Here is a 26712-nt window from a genome sequence, read left to right as displayed (position 1 = left end):
CACACTAATGGTACTGCACTCATTGGTTATCATGCAGAGATGGAGTAGTTTCCCAGTTTAGATTACGGCACTCTTTGGTTAATCATGCAGAGATATAATAATTTCCCACTTTAGGTTAAAATCTTCACAAGGTGCAGAGCACATAAGTTTAAAAATGCTGCACAGTTGCCAGGGTACACTTGTAATGGCTTATGACAAAATGCTAAATTCTTGATGTGTATCTTTTTCTCAGGGCTACAACAAAGATCACCCTGGAAGCTACACTTCTTAGTGAGAAGGCCGGACTTTGTGAAGACTGTATCTGTTCTGATGGTGCACCATGAAATAGAGCAATGTGGCATAATAAAGGCATTCACAGAAGCAGTAAAAGTGTTCGGTGCAAGATGGAGCAACCCATCTGACAAGGAGACATGTTTCCACTTTATATTGGGCTACGCACATATTGTGAAATGTAAGTGAAACATAATGTTGAAACAAGGTTTTGATACTTATATAGGCAAGGTATTCCCAATTCAAATCTTTCTTGTCTTTGAAATTGGCAACCTCAGAATGACTTACCGAAACAAACTTAAATGTTACAGGTCCACTGGGATCATGTTTTGACAGCCACGTCACCAGTCTCAAAGTTGTTCCAAGATTAACAAGGCTGCATGTATGTATATCCAAACATGTTTGAACAAAAATGCAAGTAAATCTGGCTTTCTATATCTACAGCACTCCGGTAGTGCGCATTATAAGTTCCAAACGGAAAGGATTGAAGAACAGTATCCGAATCCTGAACCAATGAAAACCTTTATTACTATAATGGCTCAATTCACAAAAGTCATGACATCAATTCCCAGCAAAAGCACTGAGGTATTACTACTGCAATATTTTCCATGTGCAAACAAATTGCATTTTTTGTGCTGTCTCAGACCTGGCAGTGTAAAAGAAGGTACACTTGACAGAATTGTGCGCTTCTTGTACGAATGGGAGGCCCACGCAAAAGGGCTTGGTTACCTGAGCAAGATACTTTGGAAGGCCTTCTTTGACACACAATGCCACGAAGGACCTCCCGAGTTTTTGACTGAAAAAAATTGGCTTCAAATACTTGATGATGCCGCACTTTACTAGGACTGCTTTGAATGTTCCTTTGGAATACCTAGTATGGCAGGCCAGTGGTGCAAATGACCACCTTACTCTAACTCAATTCATCATTACCATCAGGTGTTTATATATTCTGGTGGAGGAAGGAAACCTATGCCAACTGTTTAAGACTATTCTTTGGATACATGCACGTGCATGAGTTTCTAGAGTCTTGCCAAGAGCCTGAAAGATGGGAATGTGCTGCCAGGACTTTTGGCATCCCTACTCACTGTAGAGGAGGCGTTACATAAAATATTCAACAAGAAGCTCTGGATAATCCTGCAGTTCCCATGGAGGCAGCAGAAAGGGCCATAGACCATGCTGATTACACAAAGCAATGAAGCGATACTCGCCTTATGTACTAGTATATCGTAAGCTATGTGGCAAAAAGTAGGTGCTTCCAACAAACTGAATTATGCTGGTATGCCTCCATTGTGCCAAGGGACAGTGCTGTAGCAGACCTGGCAACTGATGCAATGAAGGAATGGAACCTTGGAGGACTTCTGCATCCATTAGAGTCAATGTACAACTTGATTCAGACTGTTGAAAGCAAGCTAATACATGTGTTTGCACAATGCACGTGCATTCAAAGATTGCAAGCAGCCTACTGCAGGCAATAAGCTGCAGCATGCCATAAATTGGCTACACCAAGCACTGCACAGAACTAACCAGATCCATTGTCAGGTTTTCTTCTATTACAAGGCTTCACTTCCTTTTAAAGAAGCTCAACTAACCAGAGAGTGAAAAAATATCAAGAGGTTGAAGCCATGTTACGCAAGCAACATCCACCAGTGACTCTGATAATTGAATTGTTGATAATAAAGTTATATCTTAAAGTCATGACACATAGTAGTCTCAATTTTTGTACAACTTTGAGCATACTGGTTCCGCGATAGCCCAATGTTAGGTGCAACTCAAAGGTGCTGCTGAGTAAAAGAGAAGGCCCTAAATGAACATGGTTACTCACAACATTAAGATCTGTAAACTTCGCTGAATGCTGCAGTAATAGCCATAAATGTCTCAGAGGTTAGCACATGCTAATTTCAGAGAAATTAAATGATAAAATATTGGTGACTGCGTGTTTCCTGTAGAAGAAGGGCCATAAAGCTAGAACAACCTCTTTTAGGACTATTCTACTTTACTATGTCAATAAATCATATAAAGATGTGTAGAGACCATTTCATCTTCACAAAATTTGTAAGAAATTGCGGTACCTTCAAAATAGCACTTTATCGAAGAATGGCTACAGTATGCTGGATTGTTTTAGCTCGCGTATTATTATTATTATTATTATTATTATTATTATTATTGTTGTTGTTGTTGTTGTTGTTGTTGTTGTTGTTGTTGTTGTTGTTGTTGTTGTGACTGAAGCTAGTTAGGTTTTAATGAACATACCCCATAAAGTAAAAAAATTTGATGAAATTGAGCAGTGGCAAAGTTTGTGCCTGCTCACAGTGCATTCATACTTACATTACACTTGTGTTCCCTGATGCCTGTATGAGTCTTTACATGAGCCTTGAGAACACCATTGGAGACAAAATTTCGTTGGCATTCATTGCATTGGAAGGGCTTTTCGCCTGTGTGCGAGCGGATGTGCTGCTTCAGGTGGCTGGACTTCTTGAACCCCAGTGGGCAAATGCTGCACTTGTAGGGTCGTTCCTGAATAGCTGGTGGTCTCTTGAGATCTCCATCATCAAGGGCTGCCTCACCAGTGGCTTCAGAGATGAAGATGGGCTCTTGAATGGGAATGAATGACGAGAGATCGTCTGAAAGGACCCCTGTGCCACTATGAAGGTTTGCAGAAAAACGTGAATTCTCCCCATCTCGACAATGTGAGGCCACATGCATCTTGCAGCGCCCAGATGAGCTGAAACTCTTGTTGCAAATTCCACATGTGTATGGTTTGTCCCCTGCAACAAACAGACAGATAGTGGTGAATGTAGTGAAACATGAGGGAAATGAGAGGGGCAACCAACCTGTGTGGATTCGCATGTGGACTTTCAAGGAGCCTCTTGTAGAGAACAGGTGCTGGCAGGTGGGGCACTGAAATTGTTTGACACCCAGATGGGTTGCCCTAGTGTGTGCCGTCAGGGTGCTCTTGACAGCGAAGGCACGAAAGCAGTTACTACACTTGTAAGGCTTTTCTTGAGTGTGTATCCGGATATGCCGCACAAGATCACTTGGTTTTTTAAACTCCTTGGTGCAATACATGCACTGGTGCCAGCGCACATTTCCCACCTGCAGAAAATGGGTGAAGTGAGTTTATTGCAGCAAAGCATTAACATTCAGCTGCTAGCTACCATTTCAGGTCAGGTCAGGGCAAAGCATATGACCTTATGCCACACAGGCCAATTATAGGCTGCGCTTCCACATCTGGCAAGAGCTCTAGCAATCATGTGCCTCTGAGTGGCTTTTCTTCTATAAGTGTGTGTCTTTGTCTTTACCTTCATCCCAACTATTTCAGAACGAACTGTAAAAAGTTGCAGCACACAGCACAGCACAAATACACAAGCACAGGAAAAAAGGCAACATCACGCTGACTATAAATTGCATAATTTCACCATTAGCCCCAATAAATTTACAGGTGACTCTGAAAAATTAACTGAATGAGGCAAGTATGTCATTCAATTATCAACAAATGAACTGTGTGCTTTTGTACATCTCTGCAGTGTTTAACAATATATTGTGCCAGCACCAAATGGTCAATTGATCGGCACCATACAAACACTCAAACAACAAAATAGCAGATGACCATGAAACTGCCATTTACAAGGCTGCTGCAATAATCCTTGCTGCTTATCAGCTCACACTGCCATCTACTAAGCTGTAGCAATAATCCCTGCTACTCATCAGCTCATGCTGCTACTTGTTGCACACTACTGGTCATGATAGCATAAACTAAGCAGTAAACAGCATGCTGCAAATTGCTGTTTGCTTTTACACTATTTTCGTTATAGTTATTACTGATGTGTACTAGTCTCTGCTTGCTTGTGGGTTTATTATTCGCAGGCTAACAGCATAAGAATGTATTCTAGAAAATGATGGTGGTATTGTATCCTTTACACCTACATGCATACTCCTGTTTTGCTATCGTATTCCATATAATGGCAGTGACAGACTGGCTAGCTGATGTTTGAATGATTTTCTGAAAAACTCTGGAGGGTCCACATACTGTCCTACGCCTACTTGAGTGTATATTTTCATGTTCTTATATCATATTAACACAACACAAGAACCCGGCATGCACAAGTCAAGCTGATATGTGCAACCATTCTCAATGCAATGCCTTGCTTAGAAGGTCACCGAATGAGCCTCTACAACAGCTTCCAACTTGCTTTAGCTAGATGCTCAGGCAAGGCTTGTTGAGCGCAAGCTAACTGCAAATGTATAGCCTATGTTTTTTTTTTTTTTTTTAAGAGGCTTAAGTAAAAAGTAAGAAGGCGGGGCAAGGGACTTCAAGGGTCTTGTATTTAAGTTTTACAGACTTCCACACTAATTTTCAGTAAGATATTTGTTGTAGCTACGTCCCACAGTTTATTTATTTAGTATAAATACCTCAATTGCCAAAGCTGTAAAAAGGGGAGTGGGTTTAAACTGAAAAAGCAATTGAAGATTCAGAAAAAAAAAAAAAGGTGGCAACATTTATAGTGTTAAAAAATATAAGAAAACTGGAAAACATTAATTATAACAAACAGTAAAATTGTGAAAATCCTGACACTAATCACTTCATTTCCGTCAGAAAAACATTGTCAACAAGTATTTATAATTTATACAGACCTGCCCATGTTAAAATTTGAAAAATACTGCAATAAAAAAAGAAAAAGGCAGGAGGGGGAGAGTTTGCATGCGTGTGTGTGTGTGCGTACGTGTTTTTATATATATAAGAAACAGTAACATTTTGTGGAAACTATTCATAATTGTTTTAGTAGTCGGTATTTGGATTACTTATTAAAGGTGTGTCAATGTTCGTGTCATCAGTGATGGTCATGTGTATTGGGCCAGCCGGCATTACAGTAGGTGGCTGCAACAGCACAAATGTCGCTTGAACCTATTTTTTAGCCAAAAGGAAAATCTTGCAGTTACATGGGGGAAAGTTTCCAGAAAATGGTGAATCGCAAGGAGCCATATATGCTGCTAGTGTGTATAATTGCTGTGTAAATCCATTGTTCTTTATTTACTTTTTTCACCACTTTTGCAATCACCTCTGGGTTCTACTAATTGAACATTAGATGGTTGTATATAGGGGAAGTTTCACCATTTCATGACATGTCACGGGCCTAATTTTGAATAAAGCTAACTTTGGATATAACTGACCTTTAATGCTAGATTATTATGGTCCATTGTAACGAGTATCAGAAGTATACGTATTCGAAGATGTGGCTATCATCACAATAATGATTTAACCTAAAATTTAAGAATGATGATAACTTGGGACCATAGTGAACCGAAATTTGCTTTGCAAGCGTCAGATCATTAGTTCCACTCCAAACGTTAAACACTGCATTTTAGTAAGAGTTTGCAAAAACGTACCAAAACTCTCATTAAAATGAACATTATACTGGGCGTTCCACGTAATTTAAATGAAGTTTTAAAGAAAAGTGGTACATCTTAGGTCGTTGAGACAAAGGCCATATTACTCAGTCATCCCGAGTTACTCATAGCATTTCTTGAAGTGAGATTAGTTAAGTAATTATATGCTGAATAATGCGAATTTTTAAATATTCATTTTAGTGCATAATTGCAACTGTAGAAGTTGTAAGCATGCTCAATCAAACCCAATGAACATGTTTCGATGAAGCTATCTTTTACATGATTCTATTTTTCAGGTTCTGAAGGAAGCTCGCTAAATATTTTTAAAATGACGGCACTATGCACTTGCACCCCTGGTTTGCAGTGCTCTCAACCATGTTTTCCAAGATCAAAGGTTGTGTGCTCCTTTGTAAAAGAAAGTGATAGGCCCTGGCATTTAGGCAGCGATGCTACCACAGTTCAAAATAATAAAGTGGCTGGCACCAAAAGTGGATTGTAACATACTCGTCAGTTTCTTTTAAGATGGGCATGAGGGCTTCGTTCTTTGAAAACATGGCTGAGAGCACTACATACCAGATGTGCAGGAGCGCAATGATGTCACATTTTTGTTTCATATTTCATAGAGTTTTTTCAGAGCCTGCAGAAAGGTACAATGTAAATGACAATTAAAAAAATTTAGCATATCCGTGAACATATTAGCATTTTAAGAATACTAGATTGCCACGAAGGTCTACGGTAGCAACAATGCAGGTAGCAACATCTTATTATGCAAAGTTCAACCAGAGAACAAGGTTATTACAGTCAACTTCCATTTATTAAACCCTTACAGGACCGAAATAACTTATTAAATTATTCAGTGGGTTGAATTAAGATGCAGGAAAAAAAACGCGGAAACACCACTGATTTGTTTGGCAGTACTATTTTCCTGATTTTAAACCCCTGAATCAAACGCACACCCACTTTCTATATGTCAAAAGTAGAAAAATAACGCAGAAATGAATTTAACGCTCCCAAACACTGCATAAATCTAACGCACATATAATTTTTTAGCAAGTAAAATGGGAAAGGGTACAGATTATGTTGCACAATGGCACCAGATTTTTCTAAGGTCAGCTTCGCCGCAGTACAGCAGTGTTAAGCGGTAGAGCATACAAACGCCACTCTGTTATGGTTTTGTATCCGATTGCCCTATGCAAGCAATCTTCAACTCAATTTTCTGTTAGAATTGGCAGATACCATAATCAGACATTGTGAGCTACCGTTATTACTTGGAAATATTCCTAAGCCAGGCAGAAAAACAGGCGTTTTCGACAGCAAATAACATCTGTTCAATGCATTCAGCGTCCCTTGAGCTCCGTCAAGACATGCTGCCACTAAAGCGGTCACTGCCAGTCGCGTGACTGCTTACTCGTCAAGTTTCAATCATTCAGTGAAGCTGTATTTTAGAATTGAAATAACGAAAGTATGAGCCCATAGATATGCATGGGTGCCGGCCGGAACCTTCAGTCAGGATCGAAATAATCTAAAAATCTAATTAACCGAAGTTGAATGAATATAAGTCTACTGTACTGCAGTGATTTATGAAGTTCTACTTAAGTTCTGGTGAAAAGCGTTGGTAGCGACATAGTCAACATGCAGTCCTTTTAAGATTTTCCTTCGATAAGAACGCCGACGTGTGATAAATCTTTTCAAACACATTGTGGCTGGATAAGGCATCACAAAATATCACTACAGTCAACGATCGATTTTCCGGACGCCCAATTTTTCGGACATGCTCAATAACTTGGACGCCTTCACAGCATCGCCATGTACTGTACCCCATAGGATCAATGTATAAGAACATCTGAAATTTCGGACCCAAAGAAACTTCGCCATCTGATTTTCCGGAATTTTTCACATGACTGCAGCTCCGAAATGGCATTACTTATAAACCCCATGCAAGCAATCTTGAGCGCGACAGTGACAAGCGACGCAATGGAGATCGCTGTCATGTTCACTCATCGCCTACATGTCGTACCCCATGCGAGCGATGACTCCGAGCGACGTCGCCCAAGTGTTGCCAGAATGAGGGCAGCAATATAGGCACCGAAACTAGCGTGACGCATGCTTTATTAACTTAAGTTGATGTGTTTTACTGTAAAAAGCAGCATAAAATATTTCTGAAGGTCTTGCAGTAGGTTCTTATCCTAATCGAAGCCGCCGCCACCGCCGTTTTGATTATATCCCTGCCTCCAGGGCCGGATTAAAAAAAATGGGGGCCCTGGGCTAATGCGCATACAGGCCCCCTTTCCCTATACTTACAACCCCCCCCCCCCCTGTCGCCTGCTACGCTACTGGAAATATGCCATGTTTCATTTTAATTCCACCAAACTAAAAAGAATGAAGTGCGATCAACGGGATTATTATTATTGTTATTATTATAAGGAAAATAACAAAACTTGTTTGAAACGTGTACTGTTGTAAACACCAACACATATGTTCACTTTGAGATTAATCTGCATTCTGTTTTCAGCAAAAGCTAGGCTTTGAGAAAAAGTTTAGTGCACTCAAGACGAACAAGAATGTAGAAAAGACAACACAGCTCAGATGGCGATCCTTCTGAAGCTAGGCTTTGTTTGCACCACTAAGTTTAATCTCGTGAGGAGACGCATGGTTGTATCCAAAACATTCTTTATTATAATTCAAGCATCAGACTGCAGTAATCGTTATACACTTTACTCTATAAATATGCAATAGATATATACAATACCTAAGGCAATACAAACACCATAAAAATGCACTAGAATACAGATAAAAATTACCAACTGTAATTACAAAACATTATTTGAAAACGTTTTCATCAAAGGTAAGCCAAGCAAGGACGACACCAAATAAACGTGGCACTATCAAAAACAAAAATACAGTTCCTTATAAGCACGCTAAATATCACAAGAAGAACAAACAAGAGACGAACAACGAAGATTTTCATATCTTTAATTACACTGCTCGGCATTTCATTGGCAACGTGGAGGCTGGGAGGCGACACAACGAACTTATTGGAACTATTCATGTATAGCACAAACAGTCTTCTTTTAAAATGGCATTTTCGCGCCTTCGCTTTGGTGAAATCAGATATAGTCTGTTCGAAGGATAGATCGTGGAGGAGGTCACTTTTAATGGACATGATAGCAAACGAGTTCACCTTGTCGTCAGGGAGGCTCGAACAAAGGTAGACTTTTTATCAGCGACAACTTGGAAAACGATCGTTCGGTCTCACAGTTTGCCACGGGTATGCTTAAGTACATTACCTAAGCAACAGAAAGGTTCGGAAACACATCAATAAGCTTTCTTTCGTGCAGCAACTTCATTATTCCCAGGGGACTCTTGTCCTGGCACAGAGTTGTGCAGAAAGTTTGCAAACTGAATTATTTCAGCAGAAAATGCTGGCTCCAAATATTTTTGTAGGTTTTCACTTCTCAGCCTGCTGTGCCAGAGAGGCCTCACTCCCAACTTCTGTCAGCAATTTTAAGAATCTGAACCTTTCGCAGAGTTCAGTGTAGGCAGCCTTTTGCACTCGCAAAGCAGAGACTAGACTGTCAGTACAACATTGTAGGTCTCTACAATAAACTTTTTTCTACCTTGTAGCACACTATCGCTTTTTCCGTCCGGGTGCTTACTCAAAACGATGCGTTTGCCCTCACCCTGATAACACTGATTGGTACCTTAGCGTGCATTCTCTCTCTTCGAAGGTATCAAAGAGAGGTCGCAAAGAATTAACAAAGCCTTCTAGAGAGCTCAGCAGGTCTACAGCAGTTGAAATATCTAGGCCTGGTTTCTGAAGTGCTACGCTCATTTTGTCAAAACGCTCCAAGATTTCACTCCAGAAAACTGCCATGAATGCAGTCTCTAGTTTTGACATTTTCTTGAAGAGAGAGTGCGCTTCGTTCCTAGTGTCGCCATTTTCTTCCTCGTTCTTTGATATAGCTTCAAGGCAACACAAGACTGCATTGAAATTTTTCAGATTGGCCTTACATGATTCAGGGTGTCTTGACCACCTGGTCTCGGAGAGACTTTTCAAAACAAGCTGCTGGCCCAGTTCTGCCCATGCTGTCCAAAAGATACCTCCATCGCTTAGGTGAGGCAGCAAAGAACACATACAGTCTCTGAATTACACTGAAAAATTTGAATGCCTCAAGGCAACTGTCAATGCTACACGCGCCATAGACTGCCAATTCGTTCAAGTGTTTGATTTGAGCTTGCAGTCCTTTGTATTTTCCTGACATATTACTCGCATTATCATAACCTTTGCCCCTGCAATCATCAATTGAGATGCCACTGGTCGTCAAGAGGGACGTCACGGTATCGAAAAGATACAAGCCGGTATGCCATTCAATTGGAACAAATCCAAGAAAGCGTTCGTACATTTTCCCATTTAAATAGTATTGTAAAACAACTGTCAGCTGATCAACGTGAGTAAGGTCTGGAGTCGAATCAACAATTAAAGAAGTATTTTGCGTGTTTCACTTCGGCAACTAGACGTTCCTTTACACCCTTTGCCATGTGCTCGATAAATTCATCACAAATGTTTTTTGACAGATACGACGGGTGACCTTTTCCTTTGTTTCAATAGCGTTTGATGTGCTCCTCTAGAAAGGGATCAAACTTGACAATGGCCTCAAGCACTCCCATATAATTGTCATTTCTTGGTGAACCAAAGATCTCCTCATTGCCCCTAAACGCTAGGTTGCACTCAGCTAGAAGCTTTCTACAACGACTACGCACTTCAACACCTCTGTCCAGTAAGTGGTCTTAGTGAAAAGATGCTTAACCAGCTCCTTGTCAATAGTGCTGCTCGAGTTAGAGCGGGCGAGCCATGCTCCCACATAGTTCCGGTGCTCGACGCTATTTTCATGTGCGCAAACCTTTTCTTCTGCTCTTTTCCAATCAGAAAAGCCGTGTGATGTGAAAGCACTGGGGTTGCTTGAAATCAAAAATAGTTTGCACATGAAACAGTAAACGGAACCTTCGGACTCCGAGTACATTAACCAATGTCGCTCGTACGCCTCCCCATTTACAGCCTTTCGCACGAACAGATGAGGTGACATATAGCGTTTCTGAGTTTTGTATTGCTTTTTGGAAGATGGAAAATTTTCTGCCCGATTTTGAAAATACAATGGCCTTTTCTCAAGGCATACATTCCGAAAGCTGTCAGTAATAATGTCCGGCCACTTAGCAGGGTCACTTCGGAGAATCTCGCAACGTACCTCTTGCTGCAGCGGTGTCTGTACTCCTCTGTTGCTGCAACGAGAAGCCGTCTCATTCGTCCTCTCGAGGCACACTTTGTGGGTGGGAACATGATTATTTGAAGCCAAACTAACAGGAAACAAGTGAGTCAGTTCTTGGAATGTTGTTTCCTCGCGCTCGTCAGTAGAAGGAGGCTCATCGAGGAGGTTTGGCACTTGTCGATCAGCAGTAGTAGAAATCGGGCGTGGTAGACCGGATACCTGCAGCTCTGTGGCAGGGTCCCGGCCGAGTAGCATAGACGTTGCTGACTCAGGAACGGGACAGGGCTCGGTTAGCGTCGGTTGCTCAGAAATATGGATGACCGAGGTTGGCACCGTTTTCACAGGATCCAGACAACCAAGATGAGTCAAACCTTGCTTCTTGCCAGGAAACCGCGGTGATGGAGTTGACAAGTCCTCCACAGAAGCACAGTCGGTACTATTGGGAGTTTGACACGGACTCTGGGTAGAGTGATCATACTGCTCCGTGAAAGCTGCATTCAGTAGGTACTTTGTCATCTTTGGTAGCTTAATTTCACGCTCTTCTCTTTCTAACTTCACCTTTCGATTAGATGTACCACTTTGATGCTTCCGACCGAACATTTTCGCATGAATGGATGCTAATTGTTCACCGGGCACTTCGTCAGTCCAACGCGACCGCAGGTGTCCAATAATGGCCGTCCCGATGACTGGCGCATGCTGCCTGGATGGTCCATGGTTGGCCAAGACTGGTGCGTCCCCCGGAAGCTCCTCAGCGGGCGGGCTAATGCAAGCTTAACCGGCGGCTCGGGGCTGAATCACAGCCCACGATCAACTTCCTCTTCTGGATGCGCACCTCGTCTGTCTGTTACTAGCGCCAAAGCAGGCGTTCCCATACGCATAGAGTTCCTTGTACAAATTCCCTCCTTCTCCGTACAAAGTGACTCCTTCTCCCATTCCAGTCTCGTCTTCCTATTGGCTAGGAACAATCGTCTGTTCTGGGACGTTCTTGATTCTTCTTTTGCCCCGTCGACACCGAGCGCGAGAACGAAGGGGAGAGGGCGACTCCTAGCGCGGGCGAAGTTACGCGCCCTCCTGTCGCCTCTGAGTCATCTTTTTCTACTTCTTCCTGGAAAGTTCGGCGGCCAGTCTGACCTACTTTTTCCGTCGAGCGCGCGCGAGGGTGCGCAGCAGCCACTAGGCAGGAATGGGCCCTGGAGACAGGCCTTTGTGTCCAGCTCTCCAACTTCCCCCTTCATTCTTCCACAACCGTAGCTGGAACAGTGAACATTCCATGCCCCATGGCACGCGGACAAAAGCATGTGTGACATATTCTTTCCTTCCCTGCCTAGACTCTGCCATCAGACTCATCATCATCTGCTGTCGGACTCACCCTCGCCCGCCCAAATTACCATCACGGTAAAGAAAAGTCGAATGGGAGGCACTGTTGGGTACTGCAGCACATCCTTTCTATGAGAAGAACAGCGGCGGAACTATTTGAGCGGTGGAGGGTGGCGTGGTGGTGACGAGGGGCAAGGGAGATTTAGGTCCTCATCCCACATAACATGTTTTAGGTGTTTCCCCCTTGCCCCTCCTCTCCAGACATCACTGGACAGACGGACTGACAGGAAACCATGAAAACTCTTCCAAGCAAACGCACCTCGCTTCTTAAGAAAGAGAGCCCCGCCGGGGTGGCGGGGGATTCCTGTTTTTGCAGCTCGACAAGCTCTCCCCAAATGATCAGGCTCAATGCATGCTGTTACATTAGGCGGGGGCCCCATCTGCTCATTCTGGTTTTCTCGCTTCATACATGTCGCTCAAAGTTATGTTGCCCATGGTTCCATATACTAAGCAGGTTAGTATAAATGGGCCCCCTTCTCCTACTGTCCGAGGTGAAGCCCTGGGCTGCAGCCCCCTTAGCCCCTCCCCGCCCTTAATGTAGTGCTGCCCGCCTTGAACAAGCGCTCTCGCCAGCAGATCCACTGGCAGCCATAGCCACCACTGCAGCAACGCTAGGCCTAGCTGTTTCGTCAATCGCTACTAATCTTCTTGGTGTTCGGTGCCTTGTTTTTCAATGAAACAATTAGCCGCTGTTAGCAATGGCGCTGACTCTGCCATCGTAATCCTCGCCAATGGCTTTGAAGCCTGGAAAGCACGACGCACTGCATAATGCCGGTTCCCGAAAGTCAGCTTCGCCTCATTACAGCAGCATTACGTGGTGAAGCATACTAACAGTAGGAAGAGGCAATTGTCCCGGGACACGTCATCATTATCATCATCATCAGCCTATTTTATGTCCACTGCAGGACGAAGGCCTCTCCCCGCAATCTCCAATTACCCCTGTCCTGCGCAAGCTGATTCCAACTAGCACCCGCAAATTTCCTAATTCGTCGCACCACCTAGTCTTCTGTCCTTTACCACACTTCCCTTCTCTGTCACCTTAATGGTCCAACGGTTTACTCTACACATTGCATGACCTGGCCAGTGCCATTTTTTTTTTCTCTTCATGTCAATTAGAATGTTATCTATACCCATTTGCTCTCTGATCCAAACCACTCTCTTTCTGTCTCTTAAAGTTATGCCTAGCATTCTTCGTTCCATTGCTCGTTGCGCAGTCCTTAACTTGTTCTCAAGCTTCTTCGTCAGTCTCCAAGTCTCTGCCCCATATGTCAGCACCGGTAAAATGCACTGATTGTACACCTTCCTTTTCAATGATAACGGTAAGCTTCCAGTCAGGCCCTCACGATGTCTGCCGTATGCGATCCAGCCCATTTTTATTCTTCTGTGAATTTCCTTCTCATGGTCAGGGTTCCCTGTGATTAGATGACCTAGGTAAACGTACTCTTTCACAGACTCTAGAGGCTCACTGGCGATCCTGAATTCTTGTTCCTTTGCTTGGTTATTTATCATTAAAATTGTCTTCTGCATATTAATCTTCAGCCCCACTCTTACACTCTCTCTGTTAAGGTTCTCAATCATTTGTTTTAATTCGTCGGTACTGTTGCTGAACAGGACAGTGTTATCTGCAAACCGAAGGTTGCCGAGATATTCACCGTCGATCCTTACTCCTAAGCCTTCCCAGTTTAATAGCTTGAAAATTTCTTCTAAGCACGCAGTGAACAGCGTTGGAGAGAGTGTGTCTCCTTGTCCAACTCCTTTCTTTATAGGTATCTTCCTGCTTTTCTTGTGTAAAATTAAGGTGGCTGTAGAATCTCTGTAGATATTTTCAGAGGTATTTACATAAGCAGTCTGTACTCCTTGATTACGTAATGCCTCTATGACTGCTGGTACCTCTACTGAATCAAATGCTTTTTCGTAATCTATGAAAGCTCAGGACACGGCATGCAATACTTAATTATACATGTGCGCACGCGCCGTCTCTTATCACAGTACGATCACAGATACGCCTAATAAGTGTACTGGCAGGCCTTTGGAGCTATTTCGGACGTGTGTGTGGCGATTTGAGCCCTTGGGGGCAGTAAAAAGCAAGCATTTACTTTTTTCGGACTGCCCGATTTTTCGGACGTTTTCGCGGCCTCTAGGGAGTCCGAAATATCGGATGTTGACTGTACCACCTTTGCTATTGCCATCCACAGCGCTGGTAACCCGGTAATCTATAAGCATTAAGAAGTTTGCTGACAAACCAAAATTTTTTCATATCACGAAAAGAACTTCCTAGGGCGTTACAGAGAATGTTCCACAGCTTTTACCATCATATTTATGCCCTAAAACAAATATTTAAAAGTTTACGTTATTAACTTAGCTAGTTAAACTAATCACACTGCAAAAAGTATGCTAACTCGAATGACTATGAACAATATGCAGTTGGTCTTCATCAGCTAATACGTACCACATATTTTAAAGCTTGGTTCAAGCTGCATAAAACACCCATACACAGTGTTTCAAAAACTAGAGCTACCTTAAAACAGCTACAGTATCAATAAAGTTCACTCCAGTCCAGCAACACTGCCTAAAACAAATGCCGAAGAAGGCATTGTTGTTACTGTCTACATAAAAGCACTGCCACATAAATACAGCAATTCTGAGAGATACTGTCCAAGGCTAAGGAAAAGAAAAGAAATGAAAATTGACTTGCCATCCTATAGATGTGCATCTTGATTTGACCTGTTGCAGTGTCAGCAACAGACATCACCATTGCACGCTCAGTTGTAGAAGCCACCTTTTCCACTGCTGTCTCAACTGGGTTGGAAGGAGGTGGCAATAAGCTGTCCTTTGTGACAGATGGTACTTCTTGTAGTGGTGGCGGGGGTAGTGGTAGTGGTGGTGGTGGCAGCGGTGGTGGCAGTGGTAGTGGTGATGGTGTTTTCTTTGCCTCGGCATTGTTTGTAGAAGGACTATGAGTGAGCCCACTGTTGACAAGCACCTAAAAAAATTGGGGAACAGAATCAAACATATTTTTGTATATGCACAACTTCAAAAGCAACTGTCCCTAGTCTGAATAACATTTTCTTTTTTCGATCTCCACTATGGCATGCTAGCAAATGTACAAAATAGTTATGTTATTAGATTTTGAAAAGCTGAGGAAGAAAAAATGTTTGCATGTTAAAATCATTTATCCAAACTTAGGTTAGTATTTGTCCACAAATTGATTTCAGTTTCAGGTTCTACATCAATCCTCTCCTCTACTGATGTATACCTTATACCCGAGTAACATTGTGCCCTTTCGATAGTGATTGAGCCCAACCAGGATTGAATTTCTCAACCCCGATTAGTTACTTTAAACAGCTTGTGCAAAGGTGTCAACCTCGATCACAATTGAAAGTGCACCATGAGACCAGTGCATTAAACTAAGTGTGGTGAATTACTGTTTATTAGTGAAAGTAAAATATGGGCCTTAAAGTTAGGGACGCAATGAAGTTTGCGCACATTCAGGAATACTAGAGTTACAAGTTATACAACAAGGTTACAGTGACACAATAGTTAAAAGCAAACCTAAGGTAATATGTAAGCTAAAAACAACAGCTGTGCTTGCTATATTTAAGGCAGAAAGCTGGGCTAGTTCGTGGTTATTCGTATAAGGGGACATTGCACTAGCACGTAAAAAAGGACATGGACAGGAACATGAACAAAGACACAGCGCTAGCGTTCAGTGTGTCTTTTTTCATGTTCCTGTGCGTGTCCTTTCTTTCACGCTAGTGCGATGTCCCCTTAAACACTTACTATATGTATTTCATTGTTAACATCCACTCAGGATATTCATGTGCAGCTAATTCCCGTCAACTGGATTTGGAAGCAGGATCATCTCCACCTGCTTGCAATAGCAGCAGACAATTGTAAATACTTAGGGTCCTTCGTTTCCAGGTAAAAACGAAATTTCTCCCTGAAGTTCCACCCTTTCACAAAGGGTAAGAGTAAGTGCAGGTGTTACCAAATCAATGAATGTTGTCCATGCTGTGTGAGCAAGTGATCGAGATATATTACACCTTTAATAATATTCAGATATGAATATGATATTTGCTTCCTTTCTGCTTAGCATTCAAATGAAAACTGGCTTATACATAATATATATGCAGCACCTGCCAGCCGTGAGTGAAAGAAAGCTTGTCACTCATTTTTGTTGCCATGTTTACATGACTGCAACAGTGGCGCATCACATCGCATTTGACACACTTTTCATACATGTAAACAGTGTTAATGCAAACAGTACCTGTGATGGTGAGAGGATTTCCTTGCTAAGGTACATTCAAAGGTGCAATGGGTCTAGGATAGGCACACAAATGTTCAAAATTCAAATCATAACACATGTCAACAAGAGTTTGAAAATAACGAAAAGAATTGCGCTTCTTGAAAAGTATGCTCGTGTGTACTACTATATTTTCTTTCTCTTTTTTCCTCTGTTAAAAAAAAAGTGCAGAAAACTAAGTAAACAAAGGCTCGCCAAGCACGTCACATTATGTTTTATTTTATAGGCTTGTGTGAATATTCTAACCTGGTTTTCGCAGGCTTAAAGTAAGAAAATAAAAGTGCACCTGAATGCAAGATGTACCTGAATGTGACACAAGTCCATTTTATAAAAGAAAGATATAGCATGTCCCGACGTTCGCGGTTAGAAAAGAAAGAGACATGCAGGATTTATTTTCATGGAAGGGAAGCAATTTTTTTAAATGAACATTCATAATGAAAGCAGCATATTGTCATTGCCACTTGCGCTTTATTGACCAAAGATACCAAGCACACAACAGTATGCTTGAGAGATCACTTTTAGAGATACTGCTATCACTTTCATGAATTTTACGTGACTGTGTGTCGAACTTGTCGAAATATGTGGCCGAGAGTATTCCTGGCACTCTGTGCTGACAGCGAGCTTTGCACAGCGCCAGAAATGCTAGCGGCCGTATACGTGGACACACCTGGTGCCAAGTCCCGAAAACTCAAGCGAAAGTGATAGCAGTCAAGCAAAAAATGAATCCACAGCAATGTAAGAAAGTGTGCTCTGCCGCCGTCTCATGATGGCAATGACAGCCCGTCTGACACTTCTGACGGTAGGCTGTTGCCAACGTGGTTTTGGTTTCGTATTCCACTGTAAAGCGCAGGCAATTTTCGGATCTATCTTTTTAACAAAAGATGTCCGTTAGACTCGTGCAAATATGGTATATCAATGTTTTATGCAAATTCCTCAACTATTCCCATTATGTTTGAGCAGAAACTTGGTTTGGGCTAGTTGGAAAGTCATACTCAAAGAAAATCATGGTGCAAACTAGACAAGGACACAGAACCCATACGTCGTATGTGTTCTATGCTTTTGTCAAGCTTGTGCCAAATATTTCTTTGAATTATACACTTCAAAGGTCCTCTACACTAATTATTCACTTTGACTTCGCTTCAAACCAAAATATTAATATTCACAGAAGCCTGTTGTTTGTCTTTATGTTAGAAATTGTAAATCATACCTGCCAATGAGGATTTGTATAGATAAGTTCCTCGCCTACCGTACACTGTAGCTCAGTGGCTATGGTGTTGCACTGCTGAGCACGAGGTTGAGCGTTCAATCCTGGCCATGGCAACAGCATTCTGATGGGGTCAGAATGCAAGAACGCTAATGGACCGCGCTTTTGGCGTACATTAAAGAACCTCAGGTGGTCAAAGTTAATTCACAGCCCTCTACTGTGGCATCCCTCATAAACCATCCCTGAGCAAATAGTTTGAGCGCAGGTTTAAGTACAAGAAATTATTAATAAAGAAACTGTCACTCAGATACATTTGATGTGCATGTTATGTATATGTGCTCACGTAGTCTAATTTGCAAGCTGTGAGAGAAATAGGTCATCATGTCAACGCCTACATTGTAGCGATTGATAAGAATGGATTTATAAAAATCAAAAACAGGCAGCAATATGAGGTCACAAATAGCCTTAATGTGCGAGTCATACGGGACATTTACGACTGTTCACACTGCTTTCTTCTGCAATCAGTAACATCCAATTTACTTTGACTTAATTTGTTGTTTTTACTATAGGGACCATTCCAATTACGAGAAAAAAAAAGCCACATAAGATTCCGCCTCACATTATGGGCAGTTTTACCGTAAGTGGCTTAGAACACATCCAGTTTGACATTTTTCTGCCTTACACCTCTGAATAACTTTTCAGACAAGCTTCATCAACATTCCAGGACCTTGCAGAAACAAAAAAGTTACATACTTGCTGTAAGAGGTCCGCATTGCTCTGATTCAACAAGTCTTTTTTATCCAAGTCTTCACGGCAGATGTCCACGACAACTGAAGTCTAGACAGGATGAGAGGAGTAAGCCAGATTATTGCCTAGCTGTTAATAACCATTCAAGACACAGAAAACATAAGACAATCTCTGTTTGCACAATATACCATATTTATTAGATTATAAAGCGAGGTTTTTTTCCAAGGATACTTAGCCTTGATGTCAACCACCACCTCATATCTGAGGCTGATTTTGAGCTAGTTACTGTTTTAATACGGCAACTGGCAGCGCCCCATTTCTGGTAATCCAGATTTTAAAGGTCAGCGTAAATGGAAAAACTAATTTGGCATGTGAGGCAGTACCGCATTTTTGTGCGTATACCCCATATCAAAAATTAGAAAATTTTTGCAGTAGAGTCGAGTGTTGGTTGTGTGCGAATTTTGCCTTTAGTTGTGGCTTCACAGCAGTGCAAATTTCACCTAAAAGTATGGGTTCAAGGCATTGCGGCACATACTGATGTAAAGCCACACCTCAGAAAAAAAAATCCTCACAAACACACTTTCGTTATCTCCTGAACCGTACCCTCTCCGCACCTCCACTTGGTTAATGCTTCCTTTCTCCAGATTTCATGGTTGCCATTTTGCATTTTGGCTGTGCTAGTAATTCAGTACTTCGAGCAATCCCAGACAAGTCTGCATAATCTGTTGGCTACTCTACATCTCTGCATATTAGTGTGCCTACTTAAGTTCTTTTAAAGGGAAGCTTTCTTTGCCTCTTCCTTTGACTTTTCCACTACTGCTGCTACTGTCACTGCCTTGCACGCCGCGTTAGGACGTGGTTCAGAGCTTGTATATACATTGCAGTAGCATTACAGGGAGCAAAGGTGATGTGAGAAACTCATCTAGACTTTTACATTGCGTAGACACAATGCCCTCTGAAGCTCCTTAAATGCCACCACAATACCCTCTTGACTACAGTAATTATCCATGACCCCCGCGAAAGCATTGCAGAAAGTGCAGCACTCACCTTTGTACTAACATGCAATAGTCAAGAAGGGAGGTGGGGAGAGGAGAAAGAGAAGGGGTAGAACTGAAACAGTCAGGAAACGAGTGAATAACAGCCTTACCATGGTTCGCATGCAGCTCACATAAATGGGGGAGGGCAGGAGAGGGAAAAGTTGATGCAAGAAGCGAAGAAAACGCTGCTACTAGACACGACAGCGGTTGCAGACAAATGCAATAAATTTAAGTTCAAGGTACGGAACAGTACATTTCTATTATTTCTGAAAAATAAACACCGTGCAAATTTGTCTAGCGGACAACTGATGCAGGGCGTGCAGACGTGAAGTCTCATTAAAACACCACGGCGTCTAGGCGACACTACAGAAGCGGCCACACATCAAATCAGCATTTTTGTGCTTGCCGCAGTAGCTTTGCAGGTATGGTATTGTTCATGGTTGCGGATTCGATCCCAAACACAGCAGCCACACTTTGACAAGGGTGAAATACAAAAACACTCATGTATATATGTTTAAGGGCCTGTTAAAAAACCGCAGGGGGTCAAAACTAATCCGGTGTCCACCACTACAGTGCGCCTGATAATCCAATTGTGGTTTAACACAAGTTTAACACTTTGGAAATGATGCAATGTGGCGTGTGAGGAAATTACAATGTTAACCTTCTCGGAGGTTATGAAGAATGGCGCAAAATAATGCCTCAAGCAAACACATCTTGGTGTGTGTTCTGTGTACTGCACAGACAAATAGCAGTGGTGCACACAAGGTAACTAACGTTCAACATCAACTCAACAATCACATATAGCACTAAACGCTGAATAAATTAAACATGCCATCAACATCATCGCTAATTATCATAAATCAAAGCAAACAGCAAAGAAAGCTTCCCTTACGTCAATTTGCACAGTACGTGGAATCCACATAATTTTTTTTCTTGCGTCTCTCAACTGCACCCTCGCCTTATAATCGTGACCATATTATAATAGAATAAATAAGGTAATTCAAGTAATGTGCAGCAACAGGAAAGCAATGTCTCGTTTTAAGACCATAATACTTTTTCATTTTTGTCTCGTACTTCCCAAGCAACAAATGACCACTTTGCCTCATGATACAAGATGCTGATGTAAACTACCAAAAACTCCACTAAAACTAAACGAGTGCAGCTGTCATTCATACGTTCACCCTACTAAGTTTATGGTCAAGTTGAAGAATTAAAAGAGACATTCCCAAATTACTTTACCAAAGCCAGTATATACAGTGTGGGACAAATCTAAAAGGGAAAAGCCAACAGCTAAAAAAGCCCAAGGCAACTGCAACACTACTACAACATTTATTTTCTTAAATGCTTTTAATGTGTGTTACACAGGTAATTACAGTAGAGCCTCGTTGATACGATTCATTTTGTCAAATTTCCCAAGGCCAACATTCCCGATCGAGAACACAAAAATGACCCAATACAGTTACGCTTCTTTTTTAGTGGATAATACATTTGTAGTATACATTTTCCAGCCGCTAGTTCCAATGTGAACAAAGAAATGCCTGCACGCACTCAGTTTGCTTTTCCAGTACCAGCAAACCTCCTTGGGGGTGGTCACACGTCACATTCACTACTATCGCTGCGAACCCTTACTCCGATGAGCATCTTCACCTATCTCTTTCACAGTGCATGTGGCGTAGTGCAGCTGGAAGTGTAATGCAAGCTTTTAATAGGCAATAAGCCAAATGCGTCACCATTCCCTTTTGCAGGCGGTGCGAAGTGGGTTTCAGGTTTCGCACTGGCATCATTTTATTCTGGCGACGCCCAGCAGCTCGATTTCATTTTGGCTTCCCATCGCCGCCTTAAAACACTACGCAATAGTAAAATGACAAAGTGTGCCTCGGTCTGTTTGGGCCCCATTTGTCATGTCGCAACGATTCTAGCTGAGTGGGCATGTCAAAACTTTCCACCAAAATGCCTCACCCAAAGAAGCTCCTGACCCAGGCCAAATTTGAGAAGCTTAAACATAAGCTTGCTGAAGCTGCAAAACCAACAATGTGCGTTTCGAGTCGCTCAGGCTCCACCAGCGTGGCACATGTCAATGTCTAGTACTGCTACGATTCATGCAACGCTTTGCCTTACGTAGATGTCAACTACAGTCGAGTCTGCCAAATTTTTTAATGACTTTAGATCATAAGGTTTCCCGGTTAGTGCTTTTTTCTTTCATCTTTTTTTTTTCTTCAGCATATGAATGAGGTTCTACACTATGCATAAAAAATAGTCATCAGGCATTCATTTCACACCTCAATTGAAATCAATCGTGCAGCCAGCAGTAGCTGGCTGTTCTAAGTGGACTACTGTGTGCAAGTGCACATACTTAGTCTCCTGGAGAATGAAACAGGGCTGCACAGGTGGATCACTCCTGAAAGAAAAGCAAGCTAACATGCTCAGGCACCTGCTGCTCACCTGCTGGTGCAGACTTTTGGAAAGTGACTCCAATGCTTCCTTCTTCGATAGGTTGGTTGACAGGCTCATCTGGCCGGAATGCACTCTGCTCATGTGTGCATTCAGGCTGCCCAGCCGCCGAAAAGTGCATGCACACTCTTGACACCTGTGTGCCCCCCAATCACCAAATCTGTGCAATCACTTTACATTCAACTCTCAAATAAATTCCATAGACAAGAAGACGGGGAAGGGAGACAATAAAGGCATTCAATACATCAATAATTTTCATTTCCGAAAATGTGCTGCAACATGTCAAGAAAAAGCACTAAGATGTTTCCTTTACATTTACAAAGCGTAAAAAATTTCTCTGCTGAATTTGAAGCAGCAGGCAACACAGGAAATTTAATTTCTATGGTGTTGGCTGAAATCAGTCAATCAGAGCAAGGGCAGGATAATGAACTACTACGTTCACATGTATACCACAAGAGATTCACTTGCAGTGGACATGCAGATAAGGCATTATCTCAAATTTCTGTAAAATTATAGGATGAATGTTTTGTTTCTATGCTTTCTATGTACAATTTCAGAAATAAATAGGCAGACCCCACAGAGGCAACACAAAAGCATGGAGCGTATTTGCAATGACAGTCAAAATAAATTTTGAAAATTTTCCAAAGGAAGCAAGTATTGTAAAGGAAAGATGATGTGGGTACGCTCAACTGTCTCATGCCTCCTAATGTGGTTTTCCTCACATGGTTCTCGCATCTCCTGTAATTCGGCTTCCCCGCATAGTTAAGCAACACCTGCAGTCGGTGTAGTTGCAGTATAGTACAACAGATGGAGCAAGTGTTGCGCTACTGATGCCACCTAAGAGCAGGGTTACTTGGGGGCAAAAGGGAGTAGCACCTTCCTTTTGGCTTGGGATCAGCGGCACGCGCAGGTGTTTTGCACGCGCAATGGCAAGCTTCGCGGAACTTTCCTGTGATGGGCTTCAGAGCGGGGCATCGGGATGGATGAACACGATCATTCAAATGCATCACCATTCATGCGACTGTACACACAAACAATTAGGCATTAGTGTCCGGATTGGGGAAAATATATTCGCTTGATATCCTGTCGCGGTGAGTTGGGCTTTCTCGATTCGTTAGCGTCCATTAGCACGTTCTGTTGCTTGCGATTCAGCTAACTGGTACTGGCATATAGAAGGTGCAATAAATGCCCTTTTGTTTTTTTTCCACTACTCTGTTGTCGTTCCTTCGTCCCAAGAGCACATTTGAGACCCCACAATGGCTGCCGAGCGTGGAGATCTTGTGGCATCGGACAATAGTTTTGACAGTTTTGCTCTGTTCGAGACAACCTTTGTTTGAACTGAAGCATAGGCCTATTAATGATTTTGATCGCTAGCGTTGGAGCAGTGCTTGCCTGAGAGTTAGGTAATAGTTTCTGCAGTGTGTCTGAACTTATCGACATGCTAAGCCTTTTCCAAAGTTCTTAGAAGATATCTGTCGGTACGAGAGCCACATGGTCTGCATCCTGGGAGAGCGAGGCCTCGCACCTGTGGAGCATTGGCAAGTCTGAAGTGAGTGAGTACAAAAGCCTTGTGGGTGGTCCAAGTTTCTTATGTAAATAGCTTCTTCAATCCCTTTGACTCTGGGAGTCGCGGCTCTCGGAGCCAGGTGGCCATGCGTCCATGGGTGCCACTACGGGCTCTCAGGTATAGGCACTGAGTGCAGGCTGAGTTTAGACTGGTGACACTTTCATACGGCAGCACCACAAATATAATGGCATATGACGGCTGTCAGGCACCACAGACGCAGCTGACAGCTATGTTGGTTGAGCATGTTCCATTATTACTTCTGTATTGCGCTGCAAAAATACTATGTAGAACCAAATCCGAAGCAACATGTTGCGTTTTTGGGTGCACGAACAGTTATTCAAACGAGTCTGAAGCTGGTGAGGCTATTCAATTTCATTGGTTTTCGTCACGGCTTCACCAGATGGATCATCAGAATTAACTTGGATATGCACGGTATTTACGCAACAGTATGTACATTTGTGATGTTGCATTGCTTTTGTCTAGTTGTTCCAACATAAATAAAGGAGACGTTCATTCAATAGAAGCTTTGCCTTCCATGTAAATTGTGTCCACCTCCACAGGTGTGATGGCACTGGGGCTTGAACACCGAAATTGAACACGTAAATTTTTAGTCGTGATTTTGCCATCCTCTGAGTGGCTCAGTTTTTTTATTTTAGTATTTTAGGTCATATTTTCTTTCTCGAATTCCCCAGCTCTGGTGGCGTCTGGCACACTGTGTGCTCTGCATCAAAGGTGAACTCCAATGCATCGGTATGTTCACCCTCACCGTTATTTCCAGCTTTACAAGTGCACCGGCTGCCGCCGCCGGTTCTCATCACTCAAAGCTGTGTGAAATAGACAAAGGATGAAGTTGGGCTAGTTTCTAAGACATTAGAATCAGAGAAGCAATGAAAAAAAAAATACAGAACCAGAACATAACACATGTGCAATCGGCAAAGCATCAGAAAAAAATAATTAAAAACGAGATGAATGGAAACAACTTTATTTTGAATCCGGCAAATTTGACGACCCGGGCTCAGGTCTCACATGAGGGGACTTCGAGGCCTTGCCTGTACGTCTACCTTTATCCGTGGCAATGTTAGCATGCACAGAAAAAACATCTGCAATATAACTTGGGAGTTCTACATCATAGCTTGCCGTGGCTAGCTTTGTTTGTGCGGTTCATTTGGGTGGCAATTTGCACTCGTTTCCTGCTTCATATTGACACATGTACTTGTTTATCCTTATCGGGTGACCACATTTCCCCGGCTAAAAATGTTATCGCTCAGTGCAGGACGCGCCTGCATGTATCAAAAGTTCCTCGAATGTTATCGATGGTTCTATTCGCCGTCTGTTGTCACCAAACCTTGGGTAATCTGATTGCACATGTGCACAACACGAATTGTGTAGTACTTTGAACGAATGTGTGGCGACGAGCGACCACGTAGACCGGTAAAGTCTGGGGATCTCGCAGGAGAGGAAGAACCGACACTCGATCTCTTAGCGTAGCATTCCTTTTAATATTCTCCTTTGGAACGCTAACCCGTGCCGGAGCGTGCCCGCCGCTCGTGCCTCATGTATACGCGAGCGTCTACGTCATCTCTCGTGCGACGCCTATGCTGCTGCTGCTACAGAGGGCTCCCCCCCTAGAGAGGAGGAAAGTTCGACGAACGATGGAAAGTCCACGTGACGCGGCAAGTCTTGGCGTTGGTCTTGGGTGTCACGTGAGCAGGCGGCAGCGAAGGATGCAGCAGGGTCGCGTCGCATACTGGTGGAGCTGATGGCGCGGGTGCTTCGATGTAGGTGGGTTTGAGACATTCTAAGGCAATTGTGTCTGATCGGCCATTGACATTCACAACAAACTTCGTCGGACGACGCTCTAGAACACAATATGGCCCGGAGTAGTGTGGTTACAAAGGCTTCCGCACGGTACAGTTACGCATGAAAACGTGGGTAGCAGAGGTGAGTGTGGGAGAAACGTACGGGGACCTTGCGCCTTGTGAACGTGTAGGCACGGGGCGTATCTGGCTGAAGAAGGCTTGCAGTTTGGCAACGTATTCGGCAGGTGATGGCATAGGCGTTTTGGAGGTGGTGACAACGAAATCGCACGGAAGGCGTAGGTGAGTGCCGTAAACTAGCTCAGCACAGGAGCAACCTAGGTCGCTCTTGAGTGCGGCTCTGATGCCAAGTAAGACGAGGGGCAAATGTAGGACCCACTTCTCCGGCGATTCATGTGCCATTAGGGAGGCCTTGAGATGCCGGTGAAAACGTTCAACTAGTCTATTGGACTGCGGGTGGCAAGCAGTTGTGTGAAAACGTGACGTTCCAAGCAGTTTGAGTAGCTCGTTGAAGAGTGCTGAGTCAAGCTGCCGACCGCGATCTGTGATTATTGTGGATGGGCAGCCGAACCTTGCGATCCACGTAGACACGAAAGCTGCTGCAACAGTAGGTGCTGAGGTGTCAGATATAGGTGTAGCTTCTGGCCACCGTGTATAACGGTCGATGCATGTCAGTATGTAGCAGTAACCTTTCGAAGATGGGAGAAGGCCAACGAGGTCGAGGTGTACGGTGTCAAAACGAACATCCGGTGGAAGAAAAGACTTGGCAGGCGGAATGGGGTGACGCTGGATCTTCGAACGTTGACACGACAAACAGCAGCAAACCCAATCGCGAACATGCGCGTTTAGCCGGGGCCAAATGAAACGACTGGAAAGAAGCTTCTGTGTCGCGCATATGCCAGGATGCGACAGGTTGTGCACGGTTTCGAATAGACGTCTTCGGAGGGATGCCGGAATGTATGGTCTAGGTTTGTCGGTAGAAGTGTCGCTGACGACGGACGTACCATCTGGGGTCACGACGTCTTCCAATTTCAGAGACGTTGAAGAATTCTGGAGTGCACGAAGTTCAGTGTCGTCACGCTGTTCACTGGCGAGTAAGTCGGCCTCGATGATGAAAGGTTCCGATGTCAAAGTGGAAACGACATTGACACGACTCAGAACGTCAGCTGGAACGTTGTCGGTGCCCTTGATGTGGCGGAACGTTGTTGTAAACTCGGAGATGTAGGAAAGGTGTCGAATCTCGCGGGGCGAGTAACAGGACGCCGAGCGATTCGTTGCGTGCACAAGGGG

General features: G+C 43.2%; 1 protein-coding gene across 4 annotated transcripts in view; it reads right to left on the bottom strand.

Annotated features, from left to right (window-relative positions):
• The window catches only part of LOC142561113 (uncharacterized), a 159574-nt gene that overhangs the window by 79251 nt on the left and 53611 nt on the right, over positions 1–26712 (bottom strand). For all 4 annotated transcript variants that reach the window (XM_075673424.1, XM_075673423.1, XM_075673426.1 and 1 more), the window contains 5 exons: positions 22030–22174; positions 18557–18640; positions 14992–15279; positions 3102–3363; positions 2596–3035 (listed from right to left, as the gene is read on the bottom strand). In XM_075673424.1, coding sequence (XP_075529539.1) covers positions 2596–3035; positions 3102–3363; positions 14992–15279; positions 18557–18640; positions 22030–22174 — 1219 coding nt within the window. The remainder of the gene's footprint in view (positions 1–2595; positions 3036–3101; positions 3364–14991; positions 15280–18556; positions 18641–22029; positions 22175–26712) is intronic.

This window comes from Dermacentor variabilis, chromosome 1 (assembly GCF_050947875.1).
Source record: "Dermacentor variabilis isolate Ectoservices chromosome 1, ASM5094787v1, whole genome shotgun sequence".
Taxonomy (NCBI): domain Eukaryota; kingdom Metazoa; phylum Arthropoda; class Arachnida; order Ixodida; family Ixodidae; genus Dermacentor; species Dermacentor variabilis.
This window is presented reverse-complemented; position numbering and strand designations above follow the sequence as displayed.